Below are 26,909 nucleotides of genomic sequence, written 5' to 3'. Positions count from 1 at the left end.
CAAAAAGACGTGTTTTTCAATAATTTGCAGCCAGAAATAATGGTGATATGGAAATATTGGCGTTACTTTCATGTAACACAAGCCTCACCCGACAAACTTCGTGACTTATTCTCCGTTTGTTGACGTTTTTTGATTTTTTGCTTATTCAGCCTCCTGTGATCAAAATATGATTTCACGTAACTTTTCTCCATAAAGCCACTGCTCCGGAATCGGTTTCAGAGTGGCCAAAATGTCAATTAGTTAGCATAAGAATCTTCTTTGGGCTTATACGAACCCAATGCAACAAAAAGCACCTCGATTCGACGCTCCGTATTGAAGTGATTCGCGTTCGAACAAAACCATCAAATTTTTTTTATATATATACCTAAAGACGTCCGATTCGATGGCGTACTCAAAATTTCAAAAAACTGTAACTGTAAAACAAATTGGGACACTTTGTGTTACAATTTTCTACAAAGTTGTAAAACAGACAATTACAAAAAAAGGTGCAGGTGGCTATGTTCTACATGACCAATAAGACAAAGAACTTTGTACAAAACTCTAAAAAATCATTCTATTGTTATTTATATTTTTTAATTCTTTGCCAATTTATTTAATCCTTAATAATTAATACTAATTTAATGTCTTCAATCATTGACATCTCTGTGAAAATAAATTGCCAGAAAACGAAACAATTTTCAAAACAAGTATGGTTCGGAAAATTTCTATCCCCCCCCCCCCCCCAGAAAAAACGGCATCCGGCAATCATGGTAAGGTCCACTATCGAAATGGCAAATTTCATGTCCAGTCTCAAAAACGACATTGGCCCAGGTCGCATGGTTCGATAAATGTCCCCGGTAGAACCTTCCCTCAGGGCAATGGCCACTCCGGGTGTAGCCAATCCTGTCAAAATGGCCATTTTCATTACCAGTATCAAAAACCATGAATTTTGATACCCATATAGCCCCAAGCCGCATGGTTCGATAAAAGTCCCCGGTTGAACCTTCCCTCAGGGCAATGGCCACTCCAGGTGTGGCCAATCCTGCCAAAATGGCCATTTTCATTACCAGTATCAAAAACCATGAATTTTGATACCCATATAGCCCCAAGCCGCATGGTTCGATAAAAGTCCCCGGTTGAACCTTCCCTCAGGGCAATGGCCACTCCGGGTGTGGCCAAAATCCTACCAGATTGGTCCCAACCCCATTGCCCTAAATCATTCTGGTTTTCGGGTGACCGTCCAACAATCTTTATAAGAACAGAATTCCTCCCAAGTTGGTGCACAACCTGTGTCTATCAATGTGTGGATGTGTGTGTCTGAACAATAAAATTACCACCGTGGATCCGTCTTTGAAGAAACCTCGTAAGGTACTGAAATTTTCTGAGGCTAAGTGCTAGCTTATATAGGGGAAATCTACCCATTTTAATCCTAATAAGCGGTCGTGTTTGAATGATGCTGGATAATCTAGAGTCTCCCTTGAATTTTACTAAAACCAAGTACACCAACGAGTAGAGCAAGTTTTTGTGAACATTTCTGTTTATTTTCACTTTCACTAAAAGTTATTCTATTTCTTTACCAAGCATTTAACAAAAAAATTCCCAAGGGTATTCTAATCGAGGCGAATGCATTGGGCCACGCCCATTTTTCTAATATCGGCTTAGTTCTTTTTTCTTCCAACACTCTGTCGAGTGTTGCCATTTGCGCTGACAGTTCAAACGAACACTCACGAAAAGTGGCATTTATAGGGAAAGTTTCCTGGCATCGCTGGCTTTGCTGCTGGTGGTGTGGACGGCCAGCCTTTGTTCTTTTTTGCCTTCGTCTCTCGCTCGGTTTTCTTCAGCCTTCGAGTGGAATGCAAATTGAAAATTGAAACGTCAAACGACTTGGCGCGTTTGTTTTTTTGATGGCGCTTGCTAATTTATTACATTTTTCGGGATTATTCTTCAATTGAGTGCCTTAATAATGATCAAAAGAACATGTTGCCGGTAGTTGGAAGCAATTTCATATCTTAAGCGCCGTGAAAAAGTAAGCGAAAGTGAAAAGTTAATTTTGGCGATATTCATTAAGCGTTTGAGGGATTCTCGTGTGTGTCACTGTGTGTGCCAACAAAATGATGAGAAGTGGTCTCGCAAAATACAAATTATGATCAAAAGTGCATTAAATGTGATCTTTTGGCCAGTAAGTGGCATACATTTGCGTGCTTACTCGAGGCGGTGCTGTTGCTGGTAAGTTTATAGCCCAAATAGTATTTTTGGAGCTTTAATCGAGCATCAAACTCTCCATATGACGAAGATAGGTTTTTGATTGGAAAGGGTAGATTTCCCCTAGTTCGCATGAAATGTGGCAACCATGGTGCAACATTCTCGCGTGAAAGTTCCACGACAGCAAGAGAAAAGGCAAAATTTGCACCATGTTGCCACATTTTATGCGAACTATATAAGCTAGCACTTAGCCTCAGAAAATTTCAGTACCTTACGAGGTTTCTTCAAAGACGGATCCACGGTGGTAATTTTATTGCTCAGACACACACATCCACACATTGATAGACACAGGTTGTGCACCAACTTGGGAGGAATTCTGTTCTTATAAAGATTGTTGGACGGTCACCCGAAAACCAGAATGATTTAGGGCAATGGGGTTGGGACCAATCTGGTAGGATTTTGGCCACACCCGGAGTGGCCATTGCCCTGAGGGAAGGTTCAACCGGGGACTTTTATCGAACCATGCGATTTGGGGCAATATGGGTATCAAAATTCATGGTTTTTGATACTGGTAATGAAAATGGCCATTTTGGCAGGATTGGCCACACCTGGAGTGGCCATTGCCCTGAGGGAAGGTTCTACCGGGGACTTTTATCGAACCATGCGACTTGGGGCAATATGGGTATCAAAATTCATGGTTTTTGAAACTGGTAATGAACATGGCCATTTTGACAGGATTGGCCACACCCGTAGTGGACAGTGCCCTGGGAAAGGTTCTACCGGAGGGCATTATTCGAACCATACGACTTGGGGCAATATGGGTATCAAAATCATGGTTTTGAAACTTGAAATGAAAATGACCATTTTGACCGGATTGGCCTCAACTGGAGTGGCCATTGCCTTGGAGGAAGGTCAACCGGGGGACATGTACCGAACTATACGACTAGGGGTAATATGGGTATGCTGATTGATACCCATATTGCATCAAGTCGCATGGTTCGATTAATGTCCCCATGGTAGAACCTTCCCCAGGGCACTGGCCACTCCGGGTGTGGCCAATCCGGTCAAAATGGCCATTTTCATTACCAGTTTCAAAAACCATGAATTTTGATACCCATATTGCCCCAAGTCGTATAGGGACCTACATAGGGAAATGAAATGTTCTGGGAGAAATTTCAAACACCCAAAGTCATTCAAATTTTAGGTTGAAAAACTTGTAGTTTTTCTTTCGAGCTGGCACTTTTCTTATACCGAACAAACACAAACATGACATAAACTACCAGATTATTATCAACAACAATTTTACAATACTTGTAATTGTTATAAATCTCGTTTTTATGCCAAAACTATTTTAAATTGATTCCAACCTTGTTCTTGCATGATCTTGTTGCTCGATTGGAACCCCGATTTGACAGTTCGATTGGAACCCTGAGAGTGACATTTCGCCTCTCCATATAGGCTCTCTAAAGTCGTATGGTTCGATTAATGTCTCCCCGGTAGAACCTTCCCGAGGGCACTGGCCACTCCGGGTGTGGTCAATCCGGTTAAAATGGCCATTTTCATTACCAGTTTCAAAAATCATGAATTTTGAAACCAATATTGCCCCAAGTCTTATGGTTCGATTAATGTCCCCCCGGTAGAACCTTCCCCAGGGCACTGGCCACTCCGGGTTACTCCGGGTGTGGCAAATCCGGTCAAAATGGCAATTTTCATTACCAGTTTCAAAAACCATGAATTTTGATACCCATATTGCCCCAAGTCGTATGGTTCGATTAATGTCTCCCCGGTAGAACCTTCCCGAGGGCACTGGCCACTCCGGGTGTGGTCAATCCGGTCAAAATGGCAATTTTCATTACCAGTTTCAAAAACCATGAATTTTGATACCCATATTGCCCCAAGTCGTATGGTTCGATTAATGTCCCCCCGGTAGAACCTTCCCCAAGGCACTGGCCACTCCGGGTGTGGCCAGAATCCTACCAGATTGGTCTCAACCCCATTGCCCCAAATCATTCTGGTTGTCCGGTGACCATCATAACAATCTTCATTTGAACAGAATTCCTCCCAATGTAGTGCACAAACTGTGTCTTTCAATGTGTGCGTGTGTGTGTGTGAGCAATTAAATTACCACCGTGGATCCGTCTTTGATGAAACCACGGAAGGCACTGAAATTTTCTGAGGCTAAGTGCTAGCTTAAATAGTTCGCATGAAATGTGGCAACAGTGGTGCAACATTCTCGCGTGACAGTTCCACGAAAGCAGGAGGCAAGGCAAAATTTGTAAAGTGCTCTCAGCCAATCAGCAGCCGGGATTTTTCCTGCATTAATTTTTTATTTTCATCTTAACTTTTGAATACTTTAACAAAGTTTTATCAACTTTGTGAGGTATTCTACTTGCAATTTAAGACTTCCCCTTTCGTTTGGTGGATAAAGCATGCAGATTGCTTGAATTGGGTGGAAGATATAAGCGTTCAAACAATTACACAAATCGTTACACTTTCGCTTCGCGAAATTTTGGATTGACACCCGTAGACAGTGCCCTTAGGACAAAGTTCTTTGTCAAAATATAAACATAAGGAATTTGCTTGAAATTAAATTTGAGTTATCGCGAATCTACGAAAAAAAATTGCAGGCCCAGGTGGGTTCTCTACCAACTTACACGAAAACAAACATCAAATTTTTTTACATATTCAAAGTATCTGAGATGGGTCGTACCGCCCCTCCATCACGAGATATCAAAAAACGGCCCTCGGATTGGTGATCAGGGACAAACGTTACCCCTTAGGGTAAAATTTCACGCAAATCGAAGAGGGGTCGGTGTGAGTTGGCGGAGAATTACCCAGGTACTTTTGGACTGTGTATAAACTAATCGTGGAACGTTTAAAAAGTTTCAAACGATAAATAAAGCTGTAAAACTCAAACATATCTAATTACCTTGATTAATTTTAGTTTCCTTTTTTGTGCAATTACATCTAATTAATTTTGAAAATATATTCGTGGCCTTTAATGACAGAAAGTATCTTCTTTGATAGCTGTTATTCATCGAAACACAGTTAATTTAGATGTGCCTAAAATAATTATGAAAAACCAATAATCAATAATCAATTTTAATGGCAAGATTTCGAAATAATTATATGTAGTTCACTATCAGAACTTGACACACTCATATTTTGTATGTAATTACAACAAATTAAGGTGTCGAATTCGGAATTAATGTCCACAATTTGTTGAAAGTTGGAGTCGGAGTCGGCTAGAGTTACAGGCCAGATTTTCAAAACAATATTTAGGGAATATCTATTTGGGGAAATTAGATTTTCATTGAAAGGATTTTTTGTCTCTCTTTTGTTTGCTCATGAGCGTGGTCCTAGTTTACAAAATGACGTTTTAAATAATCGTCGCAAAATCCACACTTTCAAAAAAGCATAATTTGTCACCTTTTTACCAAGTTACCAAGCGAAAAATTAAAAAAAAATAGCAAGGAAGACACAATCTAAATTGTAAAATAATTTTGTCATAAAAATGTGTAATATTACATCCAGAACTGGTGAATTTTTATCAGTTTCTGGTAAATTTCCATCAGGTTCAAATTTTTACACATTTGTTAGGTAAAATTTGCAAAAAAGGATAATATTCAACCAATAAAATTTTCAACCTTCCCAAATTCAACTTTTTTTCCTGTGCAAAACAAGATCTATATTGTTCACCTTTTACATTAGGGGAACAGAATCTAATTCCAGCGTGCCTCTAATGTTGCCATCTCAGCACTTTGACATTCGATTACAGCTCAGTAAAAGTGTTTTTAACTGAAATAGAGTTATTAACAGCTCAATAAGAAGTGAGCAAGCATGTTTATAACAAAAGTTGTGCAAAACTAGTTGTTTAAATAGTGAAAATCTGCTAATTGGATGGAGTTAGAAGCGAGTGCTTGATCTGCCAAACATACGAGAATTTCCCCTATTTCTAGACACTGAATTTACCAAAATTGATAAAATTTGAATGGCTTACAGATAACATTCTACAAAAAGCAGTGCAGGTTAAATCAGATTAATAAATTTCCTTGTCGAGATATTTCATTTTAAGTTAAAAAAAGTGATGCTCTACACAGAAAAAAATGTGAATATACATATAAGAATAGTGACAGGTTCTGTGTAAAAAAATGTAATTTTCATCAGTTTCTGTCGAATTTCACATTTTTTAACAATTTTTTTGAAAATTACTCAAAAAAGAGGTAATATTCAATCAACCTAATTTTCAACACTCCAAAATTCAACTTTTTGTCTGTGTAGAGTACACATTGAGAATTTTGTAAAGTTTAATTTCCAGGATACCGAGATACGATTTTTAATCATCACTACCAGGTTTTTTGGAGCCATAAAAAAGTAGGCAAATAGCAAAATAACATCAATAAAAGTCTTTTCTGAAGGTAATGATTAGTCATGGATGAGAAAATACTTTACATGACGATGGTTTTAAAAATAATAAAACAAACACTTCTGAGGCATTTTTTTAAAGCCAACAATCACTTATCAAAACGATTAAGTAAGAGTGGTAAAATTATTAACTAACAAAACTTGATCCGAAAAGATTCAAAGAGGTCAAAATTCAAAGATTTAGGCCAGTTTTCATAATAACAAACATAAATCTAAAACTTTCCATCATACAAATTATGTCGAGCTAGTATTCAATAGATCAGCATAACAATCTTTAAATAAAATGATCTAATTATTCATAAATTAAAAAAAAAAACTTTAACATTTGCTTGATCCACATAATGATGTTTTTTAAATGTTTGGTATTAAGTCAGCAAAACATCCATAAGACAAAAATTTAGGCATAACAAGTAAAATTCGCTAAAAAAATCTATATTGCCAGTTATGGTAATATAAATGACGTAAGCATGCTAAGGCATGTGTTTTTGGCGTTGATTTTCTTTAGAATGTGGATCAGTTGCCAGAACTCCTTTTGCTCTGTTGAAGTTTGCGCATGCGCATTTCAAACATAGATAAAAAGAATCAAGTTTTTTCTCTTATCTCTCAAAAGGTATTGTTCACAGCTTGTGTCATTACATCCATAAACGGATTATGTTTAGCAAATTTTTGAATTAAAGTTTACTTAAAAGGTTATTCAATTCCAATTGAGCTTCTGAAAACTTATAATAAACTATGTGAATTCAAATAATGTCATAATATGCAAAATTTACACTTCAACTTAATGAAGCTTTCGGTGCACACAAACGAGAACGCATTGTTCACTTCTTTGCAGAGTGAGCATTGCTGCAAAAGTGCTTATGTCATTCATTGTCTTTGCGAATTATTTTTATTTCTTTTAAAATTAAATAATCTGCATCCGAGAGCTTGCCTGCCCACAAAACCCATTAGTGCATACCGCTCATTGTACAAAACGCAACGAATGACATTATTTACCCCCCTACCTTTTCCTCCCAATTCACAATCCCCAAAACCTCCCTCCCATCCCATCGAAACCCATCGGAGTCACCAGGTTGGATGTAATGTTTAAAAAAAGCTTGACCAGGGCTGGGGCCGCGCGATCGTTTTGGGGACCAAGGTTTCCGACTACCTTGAGGTGTTTATTTTTTATGTGTTTTTTTCTTCGCTGCGTGTTCTCAAGTCCCTGTCTGTCAAGCAAACAGAGGAGACCGCCGGAAAAAAGTCTATTTTTTGCGCGGTGCGAATACACTTTTTTTTCTATCGCGCGTAAATTCATCAAAAAGTCAACCTCACCGGTCGGTAGCGGAATGTTTATAGAACAATATGCATCATTAGTTGTAGGAGAGATGGATTTATGTTAGGGCAGCAAGTTGCATCGTGGGAAACAACAGTAACGAGATCAAATTTCAGAACAAATATATTTTTAAATTGTTATTTCGTTTCGGCATTGCAAGTCTTTAAGCTATATTTTATCAAAGCTAACACAATTTTTGGAATTCTGCAATTTCATACTCAAATCTTTTTTTAGGGAATTATAACAATGTTTTATCACTGCCTAAGTGGATCTACACAGTAAAAAATTGTGTAAACTTGGAAGGTGAAAAATTGGTGGGTTGATTATTACCATTTTTATGATGTAATATTACACTAATACCCCGATGGTTTGACACCAACTGTTGTCAAACGAATGGAGTCACGGAGTTCACACACACTACCAAACGTTTGTTTTGATAGCGTGCGTGAGCGCCGTGTAAAAAGGGACAGTTCGTCACTTTTTAGTTCGATTTTATCAAACCAACCGGGTACAAACTAAAAAGTGTCAAACAAAAAAGTGTACAAATGGTAAAATTACACATTTTTTCTGACATAAAAAATGTACTCGTTACTAGAAGTAATATTACCATGATTTTTTTTACCGTGTATCGGGCACTAGACTAAATAATCTAAAGTTCGCCGGTTTGAATTTCGCTGCGGACGCATTGAAAAATCCCTGAACTTTGGAAGTCCAGACTGTTAAAAATGCACCTCCTACACATGACTTTCCCAAAACTGTTAAGTCACAAATTTAATTCGCAGCATAATATCGGTTTTATAATTCAATTCGCAATTCGCAATTTTCAGTGTAAGAACGGGCCTTGACCGATCTTATGCACAAGGTTCCCGACGAACACGCACTGCCCTTACACCTACATCTCACCCTTGCTCTGAGTCAGTACGAGCAGCACGCTAGAACACGCTTTGAGTGTTCGTGCCAGGCATGCACACCTTCTTTTCCGGTTACGCATTTTAACTCGGCCGGGGGTGGTACATTACGTAGGGTTTGATGTAAGTATAAACGCCTAACCATTTATAGTGTGCCTATCAACTTTCATTAAAGCAAAAACTGTTTTATTTTTAGTTTGAATTCAAAACTTATTGTTATTTACTGTGTTTTGTTTTCTCCTGAAATCTTCCCTATTGTTGAGTCTGTTTATCTGTTGCTATTTCTTTTGTCGCGGTGTTTTGTTACAATTTTTGGTCCTAAGCATGTTATAAAAGTTTACCAAAAATACAATAATAATATTTGTGTTAATCCTTTAACCATTCCATAAATTGAGTAAGGGCTCAAACCTCACTTGTTTTAAAAAACTAACTTAATCCACCTATGTGGTTGTTGCCTTCCTCACTTTTTACCAACATTTGGTGATATCAAAGAGTGATATGATGGGTTTGGATACAAATTCTATCTATCTTCTATCTATCTTCTATATATATCTATATATATAAAAAAAATTCAACGGTTTTGTTCGAACGCGAATCAGTTCAATACGGAGCGTCGGATCGAGGTGCTCTTTGTTGCGTTGGGTTCGTATGGTGAGTTCGTGAGTCCAAGGAAGGTTCTTACGCCAAAAAGTTACGAATTTGGCCACTCTGGAACCGATTCCGGAAAATTTGCAGATTGTATGGGAAAGGTTAAATCAAGTTTTGATCACAGGAGGCTAAATAAGCAAAAAAGTAAAAAACGTCAACAAACGAAAAAAGCCAGAACGAAGTTTGTCAGGTAAGGCTTGTATCTCAATAAAGAAATACACAAACGTCACTTAAGCGGTCATAACTTGAGACTGAGCCTTGTCAGATCTTCAATGTTTTGGACTCATTGGAAAGGTCTTTCGATGACCTATCCATCGATGGGTTGGATTATGGATCCGGACATAGTTTACATACATTTAAGTGAGATCCGGCTTCAAAAAAGTACATAAATATCACTTAAGTGGTCATAACATGAGACAGGATTGCCAGATCTTTAATGTATTGGACTCATTAGAAAGGTCTTTTGATGACCTATCCAACGATGGGTTTGATGATGGATCCGGACATAGTTTACATACATTTAAGTGAGATCCGGCTTCAAAAAAGTACATAAATATCACTTAAGTGCTCATAACCCGAGACAGGGTTGCCAGATCTTCAATGTTTTGGACTCATTGGAAAGTTCTTTCGATTATCTAACCAACGATGGGTTGAATAATGGATCCAGACATAGTTTACATACATTTAAGTGAGATCCGGCATCAAAAAAGTACATAAATATCACTTAAGTGGTCATAACTTGAGACAGGTTTGCCAGATCTTCAATGTTTTGGACTCATTGGAAAGGTCTTTCGATTACCTAACCAACGATGGGTTGAATAATGGATCCAGACATAGTTTACATACATTTAAGTGAGATCCGGCATCAAAAAAGTACATAAATATCACTTAAGTGGTCATAACTTGAAACAGGGTTGCCAGATCTTCAATGTATTGGAATCATTAAAAAGGTCTTTTGATGACCTATCCAACGATAGGTTGGATGATGGATCCGGACATAGTTTACATACATTTAAGTGAGATCCGGCTTCAAAAAAGTACATAAATATCACTTAAGTGGTCATAACATGAGACAGGGTTGCCAGATCTTCAATGTATTGGAATCATTAGAAAGGTCTTTTGATGACCTATCCAACGATAGGTTGGATGATGGATCCGGACATAGTTTACATACATTTAAGTGAGATCCGGCTTCAAAAAAGTACATAAATATCACTTAAGTGGTCATAACTTGAGACAGGATTGCCAGATCTTTAATGTATTGGACTCATTAGAAAGGTCTTTTGATGACCTATCCAACGATGGGTTTGATGATGGATCCGGACATAGTTTACATACATTTAAGTGAGATCCGGCTTCAAAAAAGTACATAAATATCACTTAAGTGCTCATAACCCGAGACAGGGTTGCCAGATCTTCAATGTTTTGGACTCATTGGAAAGTTCTTTCGATTATCTAACCAACGATGGGTTGAATAATGGATCCAGACATAGTTTACATACATTTAAGTGAGATCCGGCATCAAAAAAGTACATAAATATCACTTAAGTGGTCATAACTTGAGACAGGGTTGCCAGATCTTCAATGTATTGGAATCATTAGAAAGGTCTTTTGATGACCTATCCAACGATAGGTTGGATGATGGATCCGGACATAGTTTACATACATTTAAGTGAGATCCGGCTTCAAAAAAGTACATCAATATCACTTAAGTGGTCATAACTTGAGACAGGGTTGCCAGATCTTCAATGTTTTGGACTCATTGGAAAGGTCTCTTGATAACCTATCCAACGATGGGTTGGGTGATGGGTCTGGACATAGTTTACATGCATTTATGTGAGATCCGATTCGCAACTCTGACACTTTTTTATACGTAACTTTTGAACTACTTGTCGGATCTTCAAACAATTCAATAGTGCAGTATGGGGCACCAAACCGGATCGAATGCAACTTATTTGACTCAAATCGGATCAGCCATTGCCGAGAAAACTTGGCAAGAATTTTTAGCACCAAGGGGAATACGCACACACATACACACACACACACAGACATTTGTTCAGTTTTCGATTCTGAGTCGATAGGTATACATGAATATAGGTCTACGAGCTGTTTTTCAAAAGTTCATTTTTCGAGCAGGATTATAGCCTTACCTCAGTGAGGAAGGCAAAAAGGGTGAAGATTGAAAACAATTGACAGTAAAAGAGAAATTATTTTATAAAAATCAAGTATCAATAGTAAGAGAATGATGAGCGTATTTTGAAGAATAAAAATGAGAAGCTAGATGTATTAGATGTAAAATTAGACAATAGTTAATAAATAGAGATACAAAACAAGCTTAGATTATAGTTATGATAATTTATAGGACAGATAAAGAATTATTAAATAAATTCGCAATGAAATCAAAAAAGATTAGACAAATGATAAATAGACCTGATATACAGTACATTCAAGAAAAGTATATTTCTAAGGAAAAAAAAAGTTTGTTGTCAATTGATAGAAAAGAGTGGAAAAGCTTTGAGAGATAAGAGAATCAAAAGTTAGTAAAATTAAAATCAAATGTTGGATATTAAATAGAAGAATCAGTGAAGAATTGGGAATCAGAAGAGCAAAATAAAAATAGGAGATAGGTGGTAGCTGTGAATGAAGAGAGGAAAAACCCCGTTGTGCGATGTTACAGGTACATCCACAGCAGTTGACTCAACATACTGCGAATCAAAACAATACCGTCTACAATCACAAATTACTTCCCTTTCCCACATTGTTGCGCCCCTTTCTTTTAGCCGTATCGACTCTGACCCGCGGTGGTCAAAGGTTTACGATCCGTTTCCACAGGCCACCAGCTAGGTCATCATGAAAACCAAGCCAACGTGGAGGTAAGAAAATAGGACACTCGCAAAGAACCAGAGCTATACTGTTCTGATCAAGATAATTCGGATGATCTAACAGAACTACGGATGTAGTTAGTTACGCTCCTTCCAGGATGTTCCTTACGTGGACGTCAACCGAAGAGCACGCAACAAGGTCAGTGCCATTGCATGCTCTTAGGTATCAATCCTTGGCCTGCATAATATCGGTTTTATAATTCAAATCAACAAAGTCATATGTCATCCGTTTCCATCATCAACCAACAAGCGTCCTGATGAGTCAAGCTCAATCAGAATCAACTTTGTACCAATCACCACTGACAGCAAATGAATCACTGTAACAATCCTTTCACACACAATGTAACCTGCCGGGTCAATTATCGACCCGATCAAACGGTTGGTCAAGCGGCCTATGAACTGCGTGGGTCACCGACTTTAAATTTAGCGTCAAGCCACGCCACCTTTGTCACGGTGCCAACTCTACCAGAGCGCGGTGACTAATCACGTACGTTTTTTGCTTCTTTCTAGCAAGCAGACCAGCATCGAAATCGAGCAGCTGAATGCCCGCGTCGTCGAGGCCGAGACCAAGCTGAAGAGCGAGGTCATGCGCATCAAGAAGAAGCTGCAGATCCAGATCACCGAGCTGGAGATGTCGCTGGATGTGGCCAACCACACCAACATCGAGCTACAGAAGACCATCAAGCGCCAGTCGGCTCAGCTGACCGAGATCACCGCCCACTACGACGAGATCCAGCGCCAGCTGCAGTCGACCGTCGACCAGTACGGCATCGCTCAGCGCCGCATCCAGTCGCTGACCGGAGAGCTGGAGGAGATCCGCGTCAACTACGACTCGTCGCTGCGCTCGAAGCGCCAGGTCGAGGTCAGCCTCGAGGAGGCCCAGTCGCGCATCAACGAGCTCACCGTCAGCAATGCCAGCTACGCCACGCTGCGCAGCAAGCTCGAACAGGAACTGCAGACGCTGGCCGCGGACTACGAGGAAGTCACCCGCGAGCTGCGCGTCAGCGACGAACGCTACCAGAAGGTCCAGGTAGGGCGGACTTGTTCGATTGGAGTTTGAAGATGGTTTCTTACATTTTGTCTCGTTTTCTTAGGTTGAACTCAAGCACACCGTTGAGCTGCTGCACGAAGAACAGGAAAGAATCGTCAAGATTGAAACCATCAAGAAGTCGCTGGAAGTCGAAGTCAAGGTAACGTAGCTAGTGAACTTTTAAGAAAGTTCCGGCTCTACTAACCCCCCGCTCTTGTCCACAGCAACTTTCAATTCGTCTTGAGGAGGTTGAGGTCAACGCCGTTGCCGGAAGCCGCCGCATCATCAGCAAGCTGGAGGCCCGCCTGCGCGACATCGAAGCCGAGCTGGAAGGCGAGAGGAATAGACACTCGGAGACCATCAAGATCCTGCGCAAGAAGGAACGCTCCGTCAAGGAGGTGTACATCCAGATCGAGGAGGACCAGAAGAACATTCAGCTGCTCCAGGACGCCCTGGAGAAGGCCAACCAGAAGATTGCCGCCTACAAGCGCCAGCTGGTTGAACAGGTTTGTAGCAGTACAGTCTCAAAATCCCAAAGAAATTGTGCCTAAACAAGTTCTCCTCCCCCATTCTCAGGAACAATGCTCGCAGCAGTGCGTCACCAAGGTGCGTCGCTTCCAGCGCGAACTCGAGGCCGCTGAGGACCGTGCCGATTGTGCTGAGAGCAACCTGACCATGGTCCGTGCCAAGCACCGCACCTTCGTCACCACCTCGACCGTGCCCGGATCGCAGGTCTACCTGGTCCAGGAATCCACCACCAGAACCGTCAACGAGTCGTCTTAAGGCATTACGCGTGGGAAGGATGTGCTTTCTCCAGAACACGTCCTGATCTATATGCAAACACCAGGCCATCCGGAAACTCCAAAACGAAACGCGGGATGGCCAAAAGCGCACCAAAAGATCTTTCATTTCTGTTATAATTTCCGTTTTTCGTTTCGTTAATTTAACTGTTGAACACGTTTTGTTTCATTATGTTCCCATTTGATCAGTCTTCAGTTTCGTTTTCTGTGTAACTTTCAGTTCACCTCCTTTTCCAAGACACACAACACAAACGATCAATGAAACAAAATAAAACATTATAATCTCTTTATAAAAAAAAAACGACAAAAACACACACACACCACCCGTGTGAAGGAAGCGGGGCCAGGTGGAAATTGTCACACCGCACACGCACCATCGTGATCGTGAAGAAATGTGAATCTCTTACAAAAAGAAAGGAAAGCAAAAAACAAAAGAAGAAATGAAACGCAAATATATACTAAAGCCGCCAAAAAGGTTTATCTCGATCACCTTACTAGATGAACAGAAAAGAGAGAAAGATTAAACTAGAACGTGAAGAACGTAGCACCGCAATGAAACAACCAGAAGAAAAAAAAAACCGCCTTTATGATATAATTACTAGCGATCAAAGCCAGAGAGCAGCAGCAGAGCAGTGGAGAGAGTTATAGGAGGAAGAAGATCAAATCATTATATTACTTTTGTATAATATAAATCTTTGTAATAAATAAATATTATTAAACCAATAAAAAGTCAGAAAATAAGAAGATAGAGTCAAGTGCATGATCGAAATGAGAAAATCTCCATGCAGCGTGTTTCGACCAAATGGCAGCACCCATATTAATTTATTTCAGGAAAAAAAAGTCCTATGAACATGATAACATAATATCATAACATGATATTTACTGCGAGAAGTGGAAACTAATCTAAGATTGATTGCAACATATAATGTTGGACATTTGAATAAAATTTTGTTTATCATTCTTGGTTTTGATTTGCTTACGAAAGAATTTCCTCGATTGAGTTGTTTTCATATCAAAATGGGCATTTAAGTGGTAACCGGGAAACTCCGAAAAATTACAGGAAAAACTTGAACGTCAGCTTAAAGATCGGGCATATTACTCCCTCTTTCCACTCCTCCGGGAGCTGTGCCCCAGATCTTAGCAATCAGCTGGTGCAGACAGGCCACCAACTTGTCCGGGCCCATCTTGCTGAGTTCTGCACCGATAACAAGCTTAACCAGCTGCTTTGTTCTTCTTCAGCTTCTCGATGGCATCCTTAACTTCCATCATCGTGGGTGTTGGCTCGTCCCCGTCGTTTCCCCCGTCGCCCTAGTACTCCGTCTCTGGGACGTTCATATAGGTGTTCGTCGAAGTACTGTTTCCACCTTTCGATCACCTCGCGCTCGCCGTCAAAATTCCCTCATCCAAATCCCGGCACATTTCGGCTCGCGGCATGAAGCCATTCCGGGATTTGCTGAGCTTCTTGTAGAACTTACGCGTTTCGTTGGAGCGATAAAGCTGTTCCATGTCCTGGCACTCCAACTCCAGCGCTGCTTCTTCTGGTCCAAAATCATTTGACATTCCGTCGAACTCGGTCAACGTACCCGATGGCGCTCGATGCCGCTGCGTTGATGACTGCTTATGGCGCCAGCAGGCTTTTTTTTTTTCTTACCTTATTTTTCTTAGGTCCGTTTAGGTGCTGTGACCAGGTTGGGACCGAGGATCAGTAAAACAATATATAATAACAAAAAAAAACTCCTTAAATTCCATACTTGGAGATCATGTAACTGACGAGGGTTACTTGGTCCAAGCGGGTCTTGCAGGTCTTGAACCTGCCGATGTACTCGGAGAAAATCCCCCACTGCTCAGCCGAACTGTAGAGTACCTCCCCGGCTTCCTTCTCCGTGGCTCCACCATCTCGGGGGCCACCTTGGCTGCTTCCTGTGGGTCGAGGGCGATCCTTCAATTTTCCGTCCGGAACTGCGCCCGGCAGCGGAGGGAACTCCGCCGGCGTGAACGCCGGAACTGCTGGACTCTGCTTCTCCGCCTTCCTTGCCGGCGGTTTTGGTTTCGACGCCTGCTGCCGCCGCTGGATGGAATCCGCACGCTTGGGGCAGCTGCGGTCCGTAGCTTCGTGGGCACCAGAGCAGTTGGCACACCGCTTTGGCTGGGCTTCCTGGACTTTAGTATTAATTATTAAGGATTAAATAAATTGGCAAACAATTAAAAAATATAAATAACAAAAGAATGATTTTTTAGAGTTTTGTACAAAGTTCTTTGTCTTATTGGTCATGTAGAACATAACCACCTGCACCTTTTATGTTAACGATTTCAGGCTTAGTTCATTCATGTAAATGATAAAACGATTTTTTTAGTGTTAATATTTTTACCTGATAAAACTTAAGCCATAGTGTTACAGCACGGTTAGTACCCCAACAAAAAATGTACTTTAAAAACAAATAGTTCTAAAAAACTTTTAAAATACACATTTTTGAGTTTAATAATTTCAAATAAATTGATTATAAATTCAAATAAATTGATCATAAATTGATTTTGAAGATACTCAATATGTGTTTTAAAATAATAGGTAAATTTAATTGGCAAATCGTAAATTGTACCTTTAACGGCGCTACCAATTTGTATTCCTATATGAACCAAAAAAATATGTAATTTTGTCGAAATTAAAATTTTGAAATTCTGAAATTCTTAAATTTTTAAATTCTTAAATTCCTAAAATCTTAAATTCTTAATTTCTTCGCCATCTTGAATCATAAAAAATACACATTTTTGGGAGTCATATTTTAGGTTAGAAACACAAATTAAGACGATTTAGTGTTTGGAAATTATGACTGTTTCTATTTTATTTATATTTTTGTTTGAAAATTTTTGATTGACAGAATTTTTTAACTTTACTTATTTTTGAAGTTATAATTTCTTTAATTTTCTATCTCATTATTTTTAACTATAGCTTTTGTATTTTTGATGCTCTGCACTCATAAATATTCAAGCAATTGTTTTTTATTTCGATTTTTTTTTCGACCTTTATTATGTTTATTTTGAATTTTTAAAATTAAGATTTTTTTGAAATTTTGAACATTTTGAAATATTTAGTTTTAAATTATTAGAATTTTTAAACTTTGAATTTGTGGTTTATTATTTTTGTATTTTTCTGATATAATTATTTGCATTTTTTAAATTCTCAAATATCTGATTTATGTTTTTTAAAAGTTTCTCAATTTGAAAATAATAGTTTTTTTTATATTTCTTTATTATGGATTTCTTAATTTCCAGATTTCTTAATTTATGTGTTTTAAAATTATTGAGTTTGTGATTCTTTTTTTTATAATTTGCCAATTTCGCTGCGTCACCGTTGTTCTCTCATGTGACATCCAGTCATAATTTATGTATGTTATCCAAACATTCTGCTATTAAAACATGTATTTTTGGTCCCTTCTATATTAAACCTCTGTTTGTCTTTTTTTTCAAATCATGTTTATTAAACGTACCTGCCACTCTCATTTGTAAAATGGTTTACGGTTTACCTAATGTAAAAGTCTTGAGTTGTTTCTTATATATAATTTCTACCTAAGCATAATTAATGTCTAGTTACTCAATAAATAATACATCCTTGATTTTATAAAATGTTGTGCTGCATAATAAAATAATTTCCCTTTTCTAGAGGCAAACTTGTTTCAATTACTTTTTTGGCAACCATTTTTTTATAATATTTTGAAATAATTAAAAAACTTGAATATCCAATTTGAGTAAATCCACTCAACTGTGTACAATATTGCAGAAAAAGTACTGGAACGCGCTACCCAGGCAAAATTTTTGCCGCTTCTCTCCTTGCAGAACTTCTGCAAAAGAGAGAGTTGAAGAGAGCGAGCTGAAAAGTACGGGAACGTGCTGCAAAAAAGTGACTTATGCTGGCTGCAGAATTCTGCAGATCCTGCAGAAATTCTGCAATTCTGCAAGTACACCCTTACCAAAAATCATGATTTTTTGAGTTCCAAATCCCACTTTTCATACGATTTTTTGAGTTCAGGTACTACAACCATAAAAATGGTTATATGGGTTGAACTGAAAAAATCGTATGAAAAGTGGGATTTGGAACTCAAAAAGTCATGATTTTTGGTAAGGGTGTACGGGAATAGACCTAATTAGAGAACTCTTTAAGAGAAGTGCCGTAGCTCACTGAGAGGCTTTCATTACTTGTCAAATTTTGAGTTCCCGAGCAATCCGCTCACGCAGGCTCAGGCAAGTGCATGACTTTGTTAAACAAAATCGTATAATGCCAATTGCACGGCAAAATGTCACCAACTGTTTTTCACCGTATGAGATGATTTACAATTCAAAACAAACAAACATACCAACTTCAATAAATGTGGCTAGGGTTTTACTTTTTTTGCGAAAATTTGGGATATTTGTTTGTACAAAACTAATAACGGAATCGACGTCAAAACATTCTGATGATAATAGGGTATCATTAGAAGGTTTTGACGTCGATTCCGTCAAAACCTTCTAATGTCGAACCTTGATGTTCCGTCAATGGTTCCACAATCTTGTATCGCTCATTTTGCGACAAGACTCCGCCTCACGCGTCTGCTAAGTATGAAGGTTTTGCACGGGCTGCTTCTAAAACTAGTGGCCACAAGTAGTTGAGAAGCAAGATAACAACCGGTACGATTGTCGTCCTTTCGTTCCCATCAACCAGGGAAAACTTCCAAAATCTGGGCATGGTGTAAGGCCCAAGATCGCAGCTGTTTGGAACAAATCTCGAATTAGTTAACAAAAGGTCCTAACAGCCTCCTCCAGCACTAATTTACCTTTTACTTTACAGCAAATCTAATTTTGATTATTTTTTAGTTGAGGGCACTTAGTAAACACTTAATGAACAATCGCTGCACGGACTTACAGACATACACACGCACAGACATTTGTTCAGAATTTGATTCTGAGTCGATAGGTATACATGAAGGTGGGTCTAGGAGTTCAAATAAAGAAGTTCATTTTTCGAGTGATTTTATAGCCCTTCCTCATTGAGGTGAGGAAGGCAAAAAGCTTTGATTAAAAAGCCGCTTAGGATCAATTGCAATCTAACCCGAGAAATGCTACGTAGGCCAAGTAACCTCCGATTAATGTGCTTTCCTTTTACGCCGAACACACCACTATGACCTAAAATGCTTCTCGATCCATGCAGATGCCCAAATGACTGAATAACTGAAAATTAACTGTTCAAATGTGTGGTTATTTTAATCCTACGATTTCAATACTTCTTGCTTTTTAAGAAGAGAAAATATGCGATGCTCCCATGGCTTTCTACCTAAGGTACTCGCGATTGAGTGTGTAGTAGTGCGGTTGTCAAAATCGTTATCTCTGACTCTCTCACTCCACTGACACTGACATTGTTTATGTTTTGGTTTTCCTGGCACGGTCCATTGTTCGTTTGTTATTGTTTTGGTTTTAGTGGCACGGAGCCATGCACTCACACTAATGCAAAGCAAAATCGCGAGTACCTATGATATACAGCCTTGCGATGCTCCCGAGTCCTTGCGTTCCTTTGAGTGATCTGAGTGCCTTGACGCTTCTCTTTAAGACTTCTCTAGACCTAATGATTGTGTGAGTGCCTTTGCGTAGCACTCATTCCTTCGTGTGTACACCCTTACCAAAAATCATGACTTTTTGAGTTCCAAATCCCACTTTTCATACGATTTTTCCAGTTCAACCCATATAACCATTTTTATGGTTGTAGTACCTGAACTCAAAAAATCGTATGAAAAGTGGGATTTGGTACTCAAAAAGTCATGATTTTTGGTAAGGGTGTAACGAACGAAAGCAGAATGTAGAAATCAGGTTGTCGTGGTGAAGACGATTGGAGTGCTCTGTCAGCTATCACAAAAAAGTCGAAATTTCGCAAGCCCTGCATAGGAGAATAACTATTTTATAAAATCAGTAATGAATATTAAATATTCAAGCGATTCAAACTGAGCGAGTAAATTTTGAGTTTGGCCAAAAATCGCACATCTCCTTTTAGAAGTGTATCACACGTGCTCGCGCCATTTGGCAGCACACCGGTGACATTTTGACTTGTTTTGTTTGTGCTTTACAGCATCTTCTTTACATTTTTCACCGGCAAACTGTACAAACTAAAATTGCAATGAAATTCGTTCTGGAAACCGTGTCCAAGTGTTCCGGTCGCCTTGGTTCGCTCAGCGGCGTGGACCGACTAGCCAACAGCGCCAAGTTTCAAACGCCGGCCCTCGTACTTCACACCAAGGTATGATTATTACAACCCTGATTGAATCTGAGTTTTTGAACAGTTTGTTGTTGATCTATCGCAGGGTGGCAGCGTCCCGCACCTTTCGAAGGAAGTGTTGCACTATCTGACCGGTGCAGAGCCACAGCTGATGCAGTACTCGCTGAACGGGACCGTCCACATGGAGGAAGCCGTACGGGGTTGTGGCGACGGTCTTTCCGGCTTTGTAGCACAAAAGAATCTGTTTTGTTGCTGGTGCTGCGCGATCCGGCCGAACCGTGCCAGCCCGGCTATCACGAGAAGGACGTGGTGCCGGTATTTGGCCGCAGCGGGCGGAAGAACTTTACGGCGGAAAGTTACATGAGTTTGGTGGAGGCGTTCCGGCCGGACGTTTACGTGCCGCTTTTCGACGGCGATACCGACGGGGGGAGTTCGAAGAAGCGCGAGCAGAGATCGCAGGAGCGGACCGAGACGTTTGTGGAACAGTGTCTGGAGGTGCATCGGAAGTCGGAAAAGTTGAAGGGCGCTTCCGTTTTGGGTCCGATCGTGGGTGGTTATAACAAGAAGCTGCGGGAGAAATCAGTCCAATTTGGTGAACGGTTGAAGGATGCCTTTGCTGGATATTTTATAGCGGGACTACATTCGAATGGTTCATCGGCTAGTGAAGTAAAGGAGGCACCTCTGCTGGACATTGTGTCTTCAGTCTGTCAGCAGCTACCCTCGGAAAAGCCAAAATTCCTGTTCGGTGCCTTCACTCCACAGCTAGTGTTGGAACTCGTGGTTCGCGGAGTGGACATCTTCGACACGAGCTACCCGTACTTGAAAACGCAACAGAACCGGGCGCTTAACTTTAGCTTCGACACGTCGGACAGCAACGTGGCCGCGCGGAAGAACGAACTTGACCTGACGGATGTCTGCTGGGCGGAGGACTTTACCGGATTCGTCGACGGTTGTCAGTGTTTGGCCTGCACCAAGCACACCAAGGCGTACACGCACCATCTGTACAACACGAGGGAAATGCTGGCGCCGATTCTGCTCATGATGTAAGTTTTTTTTATTGTGTTAAATTTCAAATAAACAGAAAACGTTTCATTTTAGCCACAATCTACATCACTATTTTGAGTTCTTCAAAGCAATCCGGAGGCACGTAGCACAGGACACGGTCGGTGAGCTTATTGCTCACATCAACAAACATGTGTTGCTTCCTGTTACTGATGGAGTGGTAAAAGAACATGGCAAAAGTTTGGACGGTGTGGAACTCAAGGAATCCGCTTCGGTTCAGGTAGAAGCAAAGCGGGTGAAAGTGTAGAAGTCTTGCAACGACAACAGTAAAACATATGAGAATCATTTTTTTAGAGATAAATCATTTGCCGAAATCCCATGAAACGGAAGCTTTCTTTCCAAAGATTTTTTTCAAAACCATTCTCAGTTGATCCAGTATAAATTGAAGACAGAAAGTTTATTAATGCTCAGTACACATTACTCACCGCCAGCACGCCCTACTTCTGCGCGGCCACCTTGGTCGCCTCTCGTTCGATAGCCCTCTGTTTAGCTTTTTCGTACAGCGGCATAAGCTGGCCGTTGGCCGCCAGGACCTTCAGCAGTTCAACTATCAGTGGCAAATAGTTATGTTTGCGGCGAATGTTCTCCACCTTGTAGCGCTTTCGTTTGGCCACCTCGTCCTCGATGTGCAGCCGAAGCCGGGTGATTTCCTCCTGCTTTGTATCCGTGTCCATCGCGTCATCGGCCTGCTGCAGCAGCTGATCAATCTGGCGCTGGTAAATCAACTGCCGATCCGTGACCAAAGCCATCAGATTAAAGTGAATCTCTCCTTCGCTGTACTTTTGGATCCGTTTCTCGATTATTGGCCGCACTACGCTGATCCAGTCCTCCTCGGGACCGACTGCGCCCAAATCGATCGGACCTTCCTTGAGGCCATCGAGCTCGTAAAGACGGCCATCGATCGGAATGTAACCGACAAAGTGGAACACATCATCATCCTTGTTGGCCTGCTTGTTATCCAACTCGAAGAGTGTCTGCCTCGCGAAGGAATTATGCACAGTCCGGATCTGGGACGCGTTCGACAAAGCCAGCCCTTTGTTCTGTGCGTCGAAGGACATGCAAAACTCCTTAAAGTCGGTCAGCGTCGAACCGAGCTTTATGTCGGAATGTTTGCTGTTCAACAAAATGCTCAGAATAGCCTGGGTAGCGCACGCATTATTAATAACCTGCTTGGCAAAGAAGATCTTCTCCAGTCGGCTATCCTGCACAATCGATCCCGCCGGCTCATCCTTTACCCATTTAAACAGGAAAATCAACCCGTGAACCGGATCCAACTCCTTAAAGCGTTCCTCGTCCAGACTCCACAGCTCCTCCACCTGGACCCCTTCAACACCTGCAAAAGCAAATAGTTACCTCGTAAAACAATTTCAAAAATCGCCAAATTCCAAAATAACCCTTACCAAACTCCCGGATCAACTCGGTGAACACGCCCGGATCGGACTCGATCAGGCACCATTCTCCAGCACTGTCGGCCATTGCGAAGTGTAAATGCAGCAAACTTCGTTCGAATTTTACAGAATTAAAATGAAGCAAAAAGTTTACAAGAATTCGCGTTTAACCTGAAACAAGTCCGCGAGCAACCCGCGACGGTGGTGAGATCGCGAAATTTTGACAGTTTGGTTCGGCGTTGCAGTTTTGTTGCGGCGGCGGCGGCCGCGTGATGCACAGCGCTTTCCAGGCATCACAAGATAGCGCGTGAAAAGGTGGGAAGCGATTACAGAACGGATTCACTAGTTTGAATTACCAGATTGATGAGTGCGGACCGAAGCGTCGGTCGACTATTGACTGACACGCATTGCAGCTGCTCAGTGAGCTAGGCGCGTCATCCATAAAGTACGTCACGCTCTAGGGGAGGGGGGGGGGGGGTTGGGAGACAGTGACGTCACGCTAAACTATTTCTTGAATCTTCTTGAATCAGTCTTAAAATATATTTGAAAAAAGTTTAATGTTTGATTAACTTTACTCATAAATGAAACAAGCAGGTTTTAAGAAACAGAGTTTTTGATATGTCCCACCCTAGGTCTAGGAGGTCAAATCAAGAATTTCGTTTTTCGAGTGATTTTATATATTATCGCGGGCGTTAATAATTAGAGTTCACGCGCGCTGATATGACCGCAGAAGAATGGCCGCATGACAGCCGCAGAACAAATTTTTGGCTGTTGTCAAAGGTTGCCTTGAGTTTTTTGCTGACTTTTCGGAAAATATTCAAAACAAATCGGGTTGACAGCCAAATCAACGCTGAATTTCAGTTCAACCTGCTGATTTTTACACAGCGGTAGTTCGGCGGCTGTAACCTCCTGTCAGTCACAGCGAAGGAGTAAATTGATTTTATCTCGCAATAAGCAATATAAGGTAATGTGAGAAAAGGCAAAACTCCAGATGTAACAATTGCCCCCCACTCGTGGACAATTATCCATACAAAAAAAATCTTTTTGTATGGAGCGTGGACAATCGCTCACCACCCCCTCCCTCCCAAAGAGTCCACGTGGTTTATGGATGGTCCCAAAACAACCTATGAGTAATGGGTTTCCTATGCAGATTGGACCTTTTGAAAATTTAATCTAGATTGATTTGATTTGATTTGATATGATAACCAACAGGGCCACAAGGATGACCTATGTAGCGGTTGCCTAGAATTACAGTGGCTCAGACTTAAAGGGAGCATCTTCAAATTACTGCCGTATGAAGGGCCAAAAGGGGATGGTTGGACGCGAACAAGCAAAATCACTCACGGTGTCCTCAGGGGATGAGAATCTCCTTCCGACAGTAACCTCCAATAACTCCGAAAAAAGTCAGACAAAGCTGAAAAACAGGGCTCGCACCCTGTTGGGGGCCTAAAAGGGCGCGGCAGACAGCTGGAAACTGACAGAGGTCAATAGATGTAGTAATTAGACAATCCTTTAGAATTGTATAATTATTAAACCATTTCCCCCTTGTGACGTAGTTCTGGTCTTCCACTATCCACGTCCAGTCTCCGCCATTACAGCATACTGTCCACTGCCCTGATGCTCCCACCCAATCCCCGGCTTTGGTTTTAACTACTGATAAAAAGGAAAATCAAAGATTAGAAAAGGTCAATGCGGATGGAGAGCAAATCGAGCTCAGTATCCCCTCACAAAGACTGGTAGTAAGTGTGAAAAAAACAATGAAAAATTAGAAGAAAGACAAGACGAAAAATGAAAAGATAGTGTGTCAATGCGGATGGATCGATGATCCCCTCACAAGGACATATAAGAGATAGATATTAGGGAGCAAAAGGGAGATGTTAGGGAGCAAAACAAGAACAGAAAATCAGGAATAAGAAATAGTTAATGCAGATGGAGAGCAAATTGGATTATCCAATCACAAAGAGATCAATATAAAAAAAATATCCAACAATTCATTTGCAATAATAAAAATATTGTCTTAAATGAAATGTTTGTATGTCAGTTTAAATGAATGAATCTTCTGAAATTCAAAATGGAAAGATCTCACCAAATCAGAAATCTTGGGCTTCAATCCATTTGATCTTCTCGTCACTTGTGTCCTGAATCTTCAACTGTTCAAAGTTTCCAATTCCGTCTGCACTGCAGACTCTGCAGCTTCTGCAGCTCTTCTGGTTGTGCATGATCGACTGCGTGCACCACCCGTTAAATGGTCATCACTCGAAATTTCTTCTGCTGCTAGGAATTGTGGCCATGATCAACACTTATGCTAATGGAAAGCAGTTCTTGGAATGGGACTGCTAAAATCACTCCTCAAATACATGCAATTGTTCACTGGATTCGGGCTGCATCAAGCTAGTCCCACAATATGTCTTCTCCGATGGACACTTTGTATATTTTTTTTTGGTTATTCGGCCGGTCTCTTCCTTTTCGCTGCCGACAAACCGTGGAAAACACTTTTTTTTAGATTTCACCGAAACGACCCCAAATTCTTAAAAGCCATTATCGGTATGGATGGCCACCGGATCAGGGAAAGGTATTCATTCCCTTAAATTCACTGATTACACATAACAAAGTTGAAATTATCAAAAAAGAAAAAAAAACTTTGAATAAATTGATGGAAAAAACCATGACGCAGCCATTTTGAAAATTTAATCTAGATTGTACAAAAAATCAAGATGTGTGGGAGAGGGGCGTCGGTGCCAGCGTGACAAAGTGTGACATAGGGGGAAGAGGGAGAGGGGTTAATTTTGGCCGATGTTAGCGTGACATATTTTATGGATGACGCCCTAGGGCACTCACGGCTGCGCCGGGTTTCTTTTTGCGATTCAGTAAATGGAGATGAAACATTCGTCACCGATTTTCGCGTCATTACCCTTGACATTTTCAGCCCTGCCCGTACCGCAGAATTCTGCAAATAATTCTGCACAAAATCGACAGCAGAGCGTTCCCGAACTTTTCTGCACCAAAAGTCACTTTCCTCATAGGCAAAGTTTTTGCTAAGAGAGAAGCAGAAGTAGCAACAATATCGTTCCCGTACTTTTCTCTTCTGCTAGTTAGATTCTTATGTAAATATCGTTTTCCCTTTTCTTGCTCTCTTGCAGAACTGCTTCAAAATAGAGAGTTGCAGAAAAGTACAAGAATGCGTCGTTCCAACCTTGTTTATTGCATGGTCTTGTAGCCCGATTGAAACCCCAATTTGACAGCTCGAATGGAACCCTTAGCCCGTTTTCCGAGCTATTTTCATGGTTATGGCGAGGGTTATGGTTAACCAAGTTAAAGGCTAGTATGGAGATAAGCGGTGTATGCACTTCGGAAGGAATCGGTCAAGAAAAATTTCAAATGGGCAGCGGCGGCAGCGAAAGCAAGCCAGAGAGGGTGAAGAAAAGCCCCATTTCTTGACCCCTTTCCTTCCGATCAGCGTACTAGCCTTTAAAGTTTTAAGTTTTGCCTTCCTCACCTTACTGAGGAAAGGCTATAAAATCACTCGGAAAATGAAATTTTTAATTAGACCTCCTAGACCTACCTTCATTTGTACATATCGACTCAGAATCACCAGCTGAGCAAATGTCTGTGTGTTTGGCTGTATGTAGACATGTGTACCAAATCAATGTCACTGGAATATCTCGTCACAGGCTCAACCGATTTTGGCCGGAAAGGTTTTAATCGATCCATCTTAACGTCCCCTACCTTGCTATTTAAATTCATACAGTGTTATCATGTATTTAAAAAGTAATGTTAAAAAAACTGTTTCATATTAAATTAAAATTATGGTAAAAAGGGTGGTTTTTTCATGAAACCCTCACATGTTATATATTATTAGAAAGCATATGAGAGACCTTTAAGGTGGAGTAAGAATTTTCAAGATCTGACTTACCTATCTCAAATTACAAGCAGTTTAAAAAATGGTCTGAATTCACATAACCTCAACTGGTCAGGTCTGATCGCCTATCGCCACGAAAAAGTCGAGTAGAGGGATGCCATTTTCCTCAAAGGCCGTGT

General features: G+C 40.5%; 3 protein-coding genes across 3 annotated transcripts in view; 2 read left to right on the top strand and 1 right to left on the bottom strand.

Annotated features, from left to right (window-relative positions):
- LOC6035616 (paramyosin, long form) overlaps window positions 1-14,909 on the top strand; it is a 44,244-nt gene extending 29,335 nt beyond the window's left edge. The window contains exons 7-10 of the mRNA XM_001845713.2: window positions 12,867-13,386; window positions 13,451-13,546; window positions 13,611-13,892; window positions 13,963-14,909. Coding sequence (XP_001845765.2) covers window positions 12,867-13,386; window positions 13,451-13,546; window positions 13,611-13,892; window positions 13,963-14,169 — 1,105 coding nt within the window. The 3' untranslated portion in view covers window positions 14,170-14,909. The remainder of the gene's footprint in view (window positions 1-12,866; window positions 13,387-13,450; window positions 13,547-13,610; window positions 13,893-13,962) is intronic.
- Window positions 14,910-20,232: 5,323 nt separating this feature from the next.
- Window positions 20,233-21,770, top strand: LOC6035615 (queuine tRNA-ribosyltransferase accessory subunit 2). The gene is given in 4 exon segments (XM_001845712.2): window positions 20,233-20,442; window positions 20,507-20,651; window positions 20,654-21,464; window positions 21,520-21,770. Coding segments are annotated over 4 exon segments (1,287 nt in total). The 5' UTR covers window positions 20,233-20,322; the 3' UTR covers window positions 21,731-21,770.
- A 73-nt stretch (window positions 21,771-21,843) lies between these two features.
- Window positions 21,844-23,107, bottom strand: LOC6035614 (ubiquitin carboxyl-terminal hydrolase isozyme L5). Its single transcript, XM_001845711.2, has 2 exons — window positions 22,884-23,107; window positions 21,844-22,816 (listed from the first exon to the last, which is right to left on the bottom strand). Exons 1-2 carry the CDS (start codon window positions 22,957-22,959, stop codon window positions 21,921-21,923), a joined length of 972 nt encoding a protein of 323 aa, XP_001845763.1. The 5' UTR covers window positions 22,960-23,107; the 3' UTR covers window positions 21,844-21,920.
- Window positions 23,108-26,909: the final 3,802 nt, after the last annotated feature.

Source organism: Culex quinquefasciatus, chromosome 3 (genome assembly GCF_015732765.1).
Source record: "Culex quinquefasciatus strain JHB chromosome 3, VPISU_Cqui_1.0_pri_paternal, whole genome shotgun sequence".
In the NCBI taxonomy this organism is placed as follows: Eukaryota; Metazoa; Arthropoda; class Insecta; order Diptera; family Culicidae; genus Culex; species Culex quinquefasciatus.
The sequence above is the reverse complement of the archived record's forward strand: the minus strand, read 5'-3'. Positions and strand labels throughout refer to the sequence as shown.